General features: G+C 41.8%; 1 protein-coding gene across 1 annotated transcript in view; it reads right to left on the bottom strand.

The window, feature by feature from the left end:
• The window catches only part of CNTNAP2 (contactin associated protein like 2), a 1,052,534-nt gene that overhangs the window by 91,524 nt on the left and 948,453 nt on the right, over positions 1-12,557 (bottom strand). The window contains exon 19 of the mRNA XM_025209846.1: positions 6,051-6,144. Within this exon, the coding sequence (XP_025065631.1) occupies positions 6,051-6,144 (94 nt within the window). The remainder of the gene's footprint in view (positions 1-6,050; positions 6,145-12,557) is intronic.

Genomic DNA, 12,557 nt, shown 5'->3' with positions numbered 1-12,557 from the left:
AGTATTGCTCAGTGGGCCAGCAGTGGCGGTAGTCCCCCCGTCCCCCAATGGGCTTAGTTTAAAGCCCGGTGGAGCAGGTCAGCCAGTCTGATGGAGTACAACATGAGATATCTATCAAGTAAAAGAATATCAGCAAGCTTACAGATGACACCAAGCTGGAGGAAATAATAGATACACCGGAGAGAAGAGCTAGGATTCAGAGAGACCTAGACAAATTGGAGGATTGGACTGAACGAAATCTTATGAGGTTCAAGAGGACAAATGCAAAGTCCTGCACTTAGGAGAGAACAATTCCATGCACTGGTCCAGTCTGGGACTGACTGGGTAACCAGCAGCTGTAGGGGTTACAGTGGACAGTAAGACAGATATGAGCCAACAGTGTGTCTTTGTTGCCAAGAAGGCTAACAGCATACTGGACGGCATTAGGAGAAGCACTGCCAGCAGATAGAGGGAAGTGATTCTTTTTTCTTTCTATTCAGCACCGGTGAGGCCACATTGGAGTACTGTGCCCAGTTTTGGGTCCCCCACTACAGAAAGGATGTAAACAAATTAGAGAGAGTCCAGCAGAGGGCAAAAAAATGGTTTAGGAACTCGGGCATATGACTTATGAGGACAGACTGAGGGAACTGGGATTATTTAGTCTGCAGAAGAGAAGAACGAGAGGGGATTTAATAGCAGCCTTCAACTACCTGAAGGAGGGTTCCAAAGACAAAGGAGCTAGACTGTTTTCAATGGTGGCAGATGACAGAACTAGGAATAATTGTCTGAAATTGCAGCAAAGGAAGTTTAGGTTAGATGTTAGGAGAAACTTTCTCACTAGGAGGGTAGTAAAGCACTGGAACAGACTATCCAGAGAGGTGATGGAATCTCCATCCTTGGAGGTTTTTAAACCTGGCTAGGTAAAGCCTTGGCTGGGATGATCTAGTTGGGGATGGCCCTGCTTTGAGCAGGGGGTTGGACTAGATGACCTCCTGAGGTCCCTTCCAACCCTAATTTTCTATGATTCTGATAGGTTTCACACAAGTGCTAGTTTCTGACTAGCATTAGATAACATTGTAGCATTTCTGACTAGCATTAGATAACATTGTAGCAGGATATGTTTTTTTGTTCTATGCAAATAAACCTTATGAAAATGAAAGGGAGAAAATAGAGAGAGAGAAAATAGAGAGAGAGGCTGGATATCTGTATTGAATAGCTCCAGAACATTCCCTAAAAGCACAAGCTGACTGTCACTTTTTATGATGCAAAAGAATCGAACAGAACAGGAATCAGCAGCGACTGATTCAAAACTGAAGTCAAACACTCAACTACTCAAATATAGCAGTTGCAGTGCTACTGTATGCAAAGCTAATTCAGGGCGGTACAAAATGTACATATTACAGTGAGTATATATACTCAACTATGAATCTCAATCTCTGGAAACAATTCTTGCCAGAATGACATGGCAATTAGAAGCTTTAAAAATACTATATTCTGCAACTTGTTTGCCCTTCAAACTGCTGAACACACATAACAAGATTAACCTTGACTTCTACTCCCCTCACTCAGCATTCCCCTGGAGAGTTATATATTCAGTCTGATCAATAGCAACGGTCAGCGGTGCAACAATTTGCAACAATTATACCAGTAAGTTACTGTCTCTCCAGATAGATTTTTTGGCATGTACAGTGAAATTATTTTTATTTCTTTGGTATCGATGTTCTTTTTATTTGATAAATATCCCACATTGAAGAAATTATATACGTAGGAGGAAGAAAAAAAGAATCACAGTTCTTGCAGCTAAAAAATAATTTTAATGAACTTCAAGCCAAAGCAGTGTTAGCAATCAAAGGTTGCAGAACCATATAGCACAGTTCATAATGAAGGAATATACAGGACATCTCCAGAAATTTGGAATCTAGTTTTCATTTTCATTATCAAAATCTACAGATTTAATAAACTCCAGCTTATGCTGCAAGGAGTTCTAAGCACTTTGCTTATTACTGTTCTTTACATTTTCTCTGACTTTCCTGATTTAATCACTGTGTGTGATGACTCCATCATTCTCTGCATGCACCTAATCAAAAAGAAAATCTGTAGCTGCACCACATATATTCTATGATGGTTGTTACCAGAATTACTTTTGCTTGTCTGTATATTTTAGTGCGAAATGAATTCTTATTTTGGAATCCAATATTATTCCATGGTTTAGCCGCTCAGATTTGAAAGGAATGAGAAAGAATTTAGACCATTGCTACTACAAGTATTAATAATTCCTTTGATGCATGAAACACTTAGGCAAATTAATCTGCTAAAGCAAAATATACTCTGCTAAAATCAGGGGGAAAATGTCTAGTTATTTTGAAAAACAAAAATAAACATAATATTATCTCTGTAGACATATCGCTTCTCTGTATGTACATAGCAAGAAGATCCCAGATGAAAAGGAGTGCAGGCTTCCCCAGATTGCCCTGTTGATGTCCCAAAAATCAGATGTTGAGAGGCCACTTGTAATAGAGGATAATCTCATACCTGTGTCCAACTAGGCTTCAACATTTTTGTGACTATTTGTGAGGGAGTCAAATAGAACGGTGATTTTTGTGATGCATCTTATCTAGCAACTGAACTAAGTCAATAACTCATTTCATAAAGATCAAGCACCCGTCAGATGGTTCTAACAACTTTCAATCACCCTGAATGTGAGTTCATTCAAACATGTGACCTAGATATGAAAAGCTTCAGAAAACCGATATGAATCCCCTGAGCTGTCCAGTTCCTGATTTGGTTTCTTCTCAAGGATCTCTAATGGGAACTTTAGAAAATTAGTCTTAAAACTTTGCAAATAAAGGAATGCAGATGCTGTGCCCTCTATATTACAGAACTGGTTGGGCTGTACCTTTACCTTCTGGTATAGATAGGGTTTAAAAATATTATCCATCATTTGCCAGCCCAAGGACCAAGCCACATACACCAAGCCAGTAAAATATACTGCAGTACTGTGTAAACCCATTCCCAACACTTACGTAATTTAAGGGCGCACTATGTGTTCTGTTTCAGGGATACTGACAATTGACTTTTCATTTAAAACATTTCAGAAGAACCTAATGTATTTAATTCTCCCTCTCCTCTTGACTTCACCACACTTTCTTCTTTCTTTCCTTTCCCCAATTGACTATGATGCATCTCTTCATGCAGAGTTTTGGCAACTTTCCTTTTCTCTCCTCCACTCTCTAATATAACTGTTGTCCTATACCCTTCCCTATATTTTCTCTCCCTCATGCCTTCTTCCACATTATTCCCTCACATTTTCCTATGCAGAATAAGCAGAACTACTACCAGGGCCACATAAGGCTTTTCTCAATCAAGCTTGAGAAGATGGCATCATGCAGGCAGCACCACTATAGTAGCTTTGGCAGCTGATAACTCAGTATTTGGAGGAAACTGTCATCCTAGAAACAACAGATCCATTGTGGGAACAGAACCTTCACATGGGGTAATCAAGATAGAAGGGAGAGGAAAGCTCCCCACCCCTTCTCATTATGATTATCTCCCCACAAAAATAATTTGCTATCTTGGTATAATTTGTTAGCAGTAACCTTTGCAGCGCACCTTGAGGAAGAAAAGAGATGAGCTCCGGCCACCCCATCTAAGCTACTCCAAAGTTACAGCTATTCTTTCAGTATGCTTCATCTACTGTGTTCTTCTTCAAATTGATGACTAAATAGGTTTTGCTTTTAGCCAGTGGTGAGAATGGACACTAAGACATCTAAATTTTAGCCTGGTTTTTCCATCTTAATTTAGCACTATAAGATGGAAATGCACAGAGATCAATGTAGTCACTTGAGTTTCATATCGTCAGCAAGATGAGATTGGATATTATTTTGCAACACACTGGGCACATCTACACACGATGCTTAACTGCTCAGTAGCCTAGTTCACTGTATGTAAGCATGCAAATACAGGTGGCAACTGATGGAGGGGGTGGGGATGCTGGCAATTCCTCAGCCCAGTTGTCTGGGAATCCTATGCTTCCTGATCCCAGGTGCTGTTGGCTGGGCAGCAGCACAGAAGAATAGCTGGCCTGCAGGAGAAGGAGGCAGAGGGGAAGCAGGGTCTGGAGCCATGGTATCAGGTGCTGCCAGGAGCCTGGCCTGTTCTGTCCTGGGAATGGAGAAGGGGAGGCAGGCTGCCTGCAGCTAGTGCCCAGTGGCCCGCCAACCCCATGGGAGTGAGTCAGGATGTGGGGCACAGAGCTGTAGCTGCCTCAGTGGGACCAGGACAACATGCCAGTCCTGCTGAGCCTGGACAGACTGCTGGAGGGGGAGATGCCCATGCCAGGGGACTACCAGCTGGGTGACTTTTTTTAAGTCCCTGAAACTGGTAAGAATTCTCCTCCCTTCCCCTCCTTGCTCAGCGGCACATCCCCTTCCCTCCTTCTTCTGCCTGCTGCTGTCCCCAGTGTCCCCGGCTGAGCTGGGGGTGGTGAAGCCATGGGCAGGCTTAATGCTGGGGACCCCACTCACCGCTGCTGCTGCCTGTGTTTGAGACCAGCTCCTCATGCAGCCCAGATGGAATGAGGCAGGTGTAGCTCTGGAGCTCTCCCTGTCCCTGGCTCATCTAGGAACAGTAGCAGTGGCGAGCAGGGGAGTGCAGGAATGGGAAGGGAGGGGATGTAGCACTAAGCACAGAGAGAAAGGGAGGGGGCAATGACTGTGTGGGCACAGTGGAATTCTTACATGATTTGGGGACTTAAAAAATCCATGGCTGTTGCTCCTGCAATGGAGTCTGCCTCTCTAGAGTTGTGGGGGTAGCAGCTAGGAGTGGGGCTGTAGCCACCCCTGCAGTACAAGTCACTGCTCCTGTATCCCCTTTACAACATCCTGGATCCACCCATGGGTACCTACAAGAAACTTGCATACAGGTTCCCTTTTTTGGCTATATCCTTTCACTCAGGTTATCACCATGTTACAGTTTTGCACAGAGTTCACCATGGTCTGAATTTGCCTATTCACTGCTTCAAACAATTGTATGCAAGTACATCCTTATAAAATATAATCACCTGACTCAAAGACATTGAGCGTATATTCACATTAGGTACTTTGTGAGTTCTGGCAGAATTTACATAGGAAAAGAACAGGGTAATAGGAACTGGAAAGCTCAATTATCCCACGTGATTGCATCTGAAGGATTGTGTAGGCTCTATTCACTATCAGATCCAGGCTAGGAGAAGGCTTGGTGGTTGCTATAAAGGACTGAGTTCATATCCAGAAGAGAGGAGGATAGAGTTGCCTCCATGGGGAAGAGGTCTTCGTTTTCCTTCTGAACTGTGAAAGAGGACATGAGTATGCATGATGATAGGTGCTTACTCTCCCTGGGAAAGGGTACCATGAGAAAGTGACAAGAGTGAAGTTGTCTCCAGTAATGTTTGGCCTTTGAAACATGAGCAACACTTGAGGGAGGCAGTCCAGAAGGTCAGGGTTTTAGGAAAGAATGGACAAGGGGGGAATATAGACTACCCTCAAAGTGAGTGCAGGGCAGCTGATGTAGCCTAAGTTGCATTTGGTTTCTGGGTTCTGCTGGAAGACCCAAGGAAAAGTGTTGCAGCTCTGAAAAAAAGTGGGACCAAAGAGAAGCTCTGGAGGGAGGGGAAATCCTGTAGAAAGGATGTTGACACTCTGGGTGTGGGACATAGATGCCTTAAAAAACTGGAGTTTCCGACTCATGTGGCTGGAAAACAGCAGTAGTGGTCTCACCGATTCTCCTGAAAATCTGGATATAATATCCCAAATGAAATTGTCTAAGTATTTCTTATTTGATTTCTATACCACGTGCATTAGTCATAGTCCAGTGTGCTACCTGGTTAAATGTTTCTTGCCCTTTGCAATAACAACTTTGCACTGCATACCTGAAGTATGATGCAAACATACAGCTTCCAACAACACCATCTCCCAATCAAAAACAAGATATCCAATAAGCATTTTAACTACAGACAGCACTAACATCACAATCCCACGTTTTTTATATTTTCTGAAAATGTCTAATAAAAAAAAAATTATAAAGTGAAATGCTACCTATAACTTTTCCAAGGAAGAGTGCCTTCAGGGAGTTGAACTGAACGTCAGATGCTGTCGGCAAGTTGTAACTTGCTGGAGGATAGTGATCAAGCTGGGGAGAAACAAAAACAAGATGAGATTTTGAGGATTATGTCTAGTTACACTGTGGATGAATTAGGTTTTCTTTAATGAGACTACACCACCATTTAGATCTCTCTCGCTGGATGCTCTAATTTCATTGGTGATAAGAATGAGAACCAAGGCCAAAGCACTGTTCTGCAGGGAAAGCTTGAAACCAACTGTACTTTTATCAGTCTCAGGTCCTCTAATGTATAGTTCTTCTATTCACAAATATCTAGCTTATTAGATTTGGGCATGTACCATGACAAATTAATATATTTCTCAACTTTAAAAATGATACATATTCCAAAATAGGTGTATATTCTCCTAATTTGTGACCCTTGGTTACTTCATGTCCTTCCATCTAACAGACTATAAAGTAAAATTCTCAAAGTTTAGAAACTTGGGAATTAAATCATACTTTGCAGATCCACAGCATACGGTTGGTAACCTGTATTCCACTAGACAAAGAGTGAACCATGGCTTAGAAAAATCCCTTCCCTACATTCATGTACTGGAGTAGGAATCATCAACATAATTCACACTGATTTATGTGCAAAGACAATCTCATTTGCACTGTAAATCTGATCCCTCAGATTTCTGGTTACTAGGTTTCAAATTCCCCAGATCCCCTGTTCCCTCCTGGTTTTGGGTCTGAGTTTGATCTGAATCTGGAAGAGACCTACTTCCTAATATGTCCCACAATGAAGGAAATCCTACAAAAACAATATATTTTGTTAATTTACACTATTCAGCTTTAAAAAAATCTCACTAAACATCACTATCATGTAACATCCAATATTTGGGGAAGAAATCTCACTAAAACTAGAGGACCACTGTAAACTGATGCCTAGACCTGGCACAGACTTCAGTCTGAACAGGCACATCTACATGAGACACTAAAGGTGTAGTAGTCTAATTCTACTGCATATTAGCATAGCAGACAAAACATGAGCTAATGTGCAGTAGAATTAGCGGTAATTACATTAATGAATGTGCAGACACACCCAACATAATTATAGATTTAATCCAGATCCAAACACTGATTCCTTGGTTCATCTCTGGCATCCCTAATTTTATTCCAGATGTAGAGAATGCAAGAATAGGACACTGATCCATAAACATCTAAAGTTGATGCTTTTCAATAATGTGGTATTTCAAAACTGTTTTTTAGTGTTTTAATTCAAAGCTTGAATCTGGATCATAATACCGAGCTATAGGCTATTACTAAGGCTAGATGTACATTCTTTGCAAGAAAGGAAGTAGTTAGGAATTTTAAATTGGTGCATGTATTGCTTAATTCATTCACCTCTATCCTTAGGAAATTCATAAATTATTGAGAAATAGATGTTTCAACCAATCCAACTCTTCCAAATTTCAAATATTTATTATTTTCCAGTGCTTTTTTTCCTCTTAAATGTATGTCATTCAATACCTTGATGAATATATTATTAAATCTTCTCATTAAGAATTACTGGGTATTTAAGAAGCTAATTTAATGAAACAGCAGGAGCCCCAGTTTTTTCATTTCTTATTTTTGTAGTTGTGTAACTTCACCGTTATATAAGTGTGAAATTTCTCATGTAATTGTCTTGATTTCTTGCAAAGAAAAATAGGAGCACAGAGAAAGAGAGAACAAATTGGCTATATGCTTTGTCCACAATACCATGCCATCACTCAAAACACCTTAGTACAGTTTTGATGTTCACATCCCATGGAGGTGAATGGGATGGATGTTTGTATCCTTGTTATTGTTATTTGTTTTCTTGATTTGACACATGGGTTAAAGAGGTCAACATTGCAATCATTTCCTTTGTTTTCACTGGACTGAAACAAAGGTAGAATCTGTTTTTTAAAACAAGTGTTTAGAACATGTAGAATACTCTGAAATGATAGAAATAATATAGAAATAATGGTGGAGAAATTGCAAAGGTATGGGCTCACGATTCTTCAAGGCCACATATTTTTTTTCCTGCTTCTGATAGTCTGACAGTATTTTCTGGAGGATTGCTCTGTGTGTTTTAATGATGCTTTTACTTTTTCTTTTAGGAATTCACAGTGCTCAGAACTAAAAGGTGTGTGTGTGTGCATGTTGGGGAGGGGGGGGTCGGGGGGTCCTCTCCTCTTTTTAAGTCCTCAGAACCTTTCACAGAGTCTTACAAGGAGAGGTATGAATTACCCTTGCTCCCTAAAAGATTCATGCATTTAGGGAGCACAGTTATGCCACACATGTAAGTAAAGGTACTGTCAAAGAACTAGTAACTGGTAAATAACTCCTTCCTTTTGCTTAGAGGAATTGTCCCACAGGTAACCTGAGACCAGAAACCCTTGAGCTTATTAGTCAGAGTATGCCTTTATGATGTTAACAACCCTATCAAATGCCAATGTTGAGAAGAAATCTTTTACCACTTTATTGTGGCATAACTTTATCGTCCATTAACTGTTTACAGCTAGTCATATATATACATTTGAGTTACCATTGTCTGAGTTACACTTCAATTCTAGCAATAAAGTTCAACCATATTACAATTATATATATGGAAAAAATATAGCATTATTTCCTTCCTTTTACTAATTGTTATCATTTCATGTAACCCAGAAAAGACTGAACAGATTTCTTCAATTTGGTACAACAGGAAAAAGTTCACCTTTTTGTTGTAATCAGGTAATGTATATTTTCAGTCCAATAAGAGACAATATGTTATCAGTGTTGTAAATACTAAGGGGCAAATAATTCTGGGTCACAGCCTTAACCACAGCTTGTGCTACCATGTCCATACTACAATTAAACACTTGATATCAGTTTCCATGGAAAAAAAGGAAAGTAAGCATCATATGCATTAACATTAATTTGATTTATGTGTATATCAAGCGAGAAAAACAGACCTCTTATTTCAGACTAATGGTAATGGCTTAAATCAGGTTTCGGAAGTCAAAGCAATGCTTCACTCACTGTTGTCATTATCAATGCCATTATGGTTACTGACCCAAATTATAGACTATAAAGAGACACATCAGAAACAGATTTTTTAAATAATTACTCCCAACACTCACAACTGTTTTTACACTAGTCTAGCTCCATTTATTTCAAGATAATTACTTCTGATTCATTCTGGGGTGGGAGGAGAATCATGCTTTTCTATGTGTTAAAGCAGAATAGAATTCACTTTCATGATTCTTTTAGTTGTGCTGCTATAAATCAGGAATAACAATGCTGAAGTAAAATCAGTTTCCCTGGGAAGATAACGAGGGCTATTTTACTTTATTCTGATAACTGCTAATGTTTCTCTTGAACTCTGTCTTTTCTGGCAGCCATTGGACATGGTAATTATTTTTCTTTTATTGTGACACAGAATCCGAGCTGTGACATCTATAGTTTGAAACCACTAAGTCACTGATTAGTTCACAGAATCATAGAGAAGTAGGGCTGGAAAGGACCTCCAGAGGTCATCTAGTCCAACCCCATGCCTGAGGGAGGATCATCCCCATCCAAACCATCCCATCCAGTCCATTATCTAAACTCTACATAAGACTAATGTCAATCCTGACACAACACAGATGTAACACCCTAACCTGCTACAAGTAAAGCAGGGGAACCATGGCAGCCAATGTCCCGCTTCTATAAAGATTGTCAATATATGCTCAAGAGATCCCAGGTAGAAGGCCATGCCCCCTGCTACAGAGGAAGGCAAACCCCCCCACAATCTGTACCAATCTGACATTGGGGTAAAATGCTTTCTTGACCCCAAATATGGAGATCAGTCTGATCCTGACTGGAGAGGCAAGAGACTCTAGCCAGGTACCTCTGACTGGTCCCAGCAAGAGCATTGGCATAACCCAGTCAAAATCCCCAGCCTTGGTTGTAGCCATTACCCAAAGGCTCTGAAGGAGGCTTAAAAACCCCTTGACACATGTAGTATGAAGGGGGCAAACAGAAACCTGGGAAATAGCCATAGTAGAACATAAAGCAAAGCTATATCTAGATCATCCATGACCAATGACTTCTTGAATACCTCCAGTGATGGAGACTGAGTACACAACTTTCCTGGGTGTCTATTCCACCGCCTCACTATTCCAACAGTGAATACGTTTTTCCTGATATCCAATTTAAACTTACTTTGCTGCAACATCAGTCCATTGGTCCATGCCCTCCTCTTTGCAGCAAGAGAGAAAAGGTACTTTCCCTTTTCTTTATGGCAGCTCTTGATGTATTTGAAGACTGCTATCAGGTCCCTTCTTAAGAGCCTTTTCCACAAGCTGAACATACCTAACTCCTTCAGCTTCCCTGCGTATGACTTGCTTTCAAAGTCCTTTATCAACACTGTTGCCCTCCTCAGGAACCTCTCTAACTTTTCCATGTCCTTTTAAAAATGTGGAGCCCAGAACTCTACACAATACTCAAGATGAGGCCTAACCAGTGCTGAGTAGAGAGGCACTATCACCTCCTGTCTTGCACCTAATGTTTTTATGGATGCATCCCAAAACCACATTCCCCTTGTGCCTCATATTGCAGTCACATATTGAATCTGTGATCTACCAAGACTCCCAAATCCTTTTCCATAATGCTGCCATGCAGTCAGGTGTTATATTTGTGTTTTTAATTATTTTTTCCAAGGTGTAGCACCTTGTATTTGTCGCATTGAACATTAGCTCTAGCCCAGCTTTCCAGTCTGTCCAGATCCTTCTGAACTGTGCTCACATTCTCCAATGTGTTCGCAATCCTTCCCACTTTTGTGTCATCTGCAATCCTGCACAATAAACTTTCTGTGCCAGCATCCAAATAATTAATAAACATGTTGAACAGCACTGGGCCCAGGACAGACCTCTGTGGGACTCCACTAGAAACCTGTCATTCTGACCTGTTAATAATTACCCTTTGCTTGTGGCTATCTAGCCACCATATAGTAGTTTTGTCCAGCTAACATTTCTACAATTTGTTCATGAAAAGGTTATGTGGGACTTTGCCAAAAGCCTTGCTGAAGTCCAGAGACATTATATCCACAGCATTCCTTTCATCCACCCAAGTAATTACTTTGTTAAAGAAGGGGATCAAGTTTGTTCAACACTATTTGTTTTAAATGAATCCATGCTGGCTGCTTGTGATCAGCCTTTCCTCCTCCAGATGCTTGCAAATGGCCTTCCTTAGGATATGTTCTAGCAACTTCCTAGATATTGAGGTGAGGCTAACTGGTCTGCAGTTCCCTGGGTCCTCCTTTTTACCTTTTTTACAGATGGGCACTATCTCCCACAACTTCATGAAGATCGCTCCCAAGGGCTCTGAGATCTGGGATGAGGTTTATCGGGTCCTGCTGACTTGAATTCATTCAGACCTATCAAAAGGTCCCTGACCATCTGTTTTGTTATCTCATCCCTCAGACTTGCCCCCTTTCTTATCCAGGTTATCCTTATTAGGTGTCTGGCTTCCGATTAATTTTTTAGTGAAGACTGAGGCAAAGTAGTGTTTGATAGATCCATCTTCTTTACATGGTTTGTAAATGACACCAAGTTATGGGGAAGCATGGTCATGCTTGAAGATAAGTTACAGTTACAGGTGGACATAGACAGGCTAGCAAGTTGGGCAGATCGGAATCTGATGAAGTTCAATGTCGAGAAATGTAAAGTACTCCAGGATGAGCAACCCCCAACACACCTATGGGCTTGACAGCACCAAACTAACTAGCACCATGAATGAAAGGGACCTGGGGGTCCAGCAGTGCGATGCTGTAGCCAGCAGGGCAAATAATATTTCGGCATGCATCAATCGATGCATCTCCAGCAAAACCAAGGAGGTGATTCTTCTGCTCTACTCAGCACTGGTGAGACCACAGCTGGAGTACTGGGCACCACACTTTAACAAGGTTGTGGACAAGCTTGAGACAGTCCAAAGAAGAGCCACCTGTATGATCAGTCTTACATGACAAGCCATACAAGGAAAGGCTGAGGAACTTGGGACTCTTCGGCCTGAGGAAAAGAAAGCTGAGAGGGGACCTGGTAGTAGCTTACCACTACACTAGGGGAGTACATCAAGGGCTCGGTGAGCAACTGTTCACCAGGGCACCTCAGGGAAAAACTAGGAGTATTTCTGCGCATATACCCCGCCCACGGGTATAAGCTGCACCCACGTATAACCCGCGGGAAATTGTATTTTTGTAAATAAATCCATGTATACGCCACACCCGTGTATTCCCCACAGCGGCGTATACACGGGGAGGTGGCGCAGCCCGGCCTGCCCCAGCAGCAGCGGCACAGCCTGGCTGTCTGGACCCAGTGGGGAGGCTACGCAGCCCGGCCCTCCATGGCCCCAGTCCCCACAGCAGCAACAGTGCAGCCCGACCTGCCTGGGCCCCGCGGGGAGGCAGCGCAGCCTGCCCCGGCCCCGGCCCCCTCCCCAGCCCCGGCGGCAGT

This window comes from Alligator sinensis, unplaced genomic scaffold, assembly GCF_000455745.1.
Source record: "Alligator sinensis unplaced genomic scaffold, ASM45574v1 scaffold456_1, whole genome shotgun sequence".
Lineage (NCBI taxonomy): Eukaryota > Metazoa > Chordata > Crocodylia > Alligatoridae > Alligator > Alligator sinensis.
This window is presented reverse-complemented; position numbering and strand designations above follow the sequence as displayed.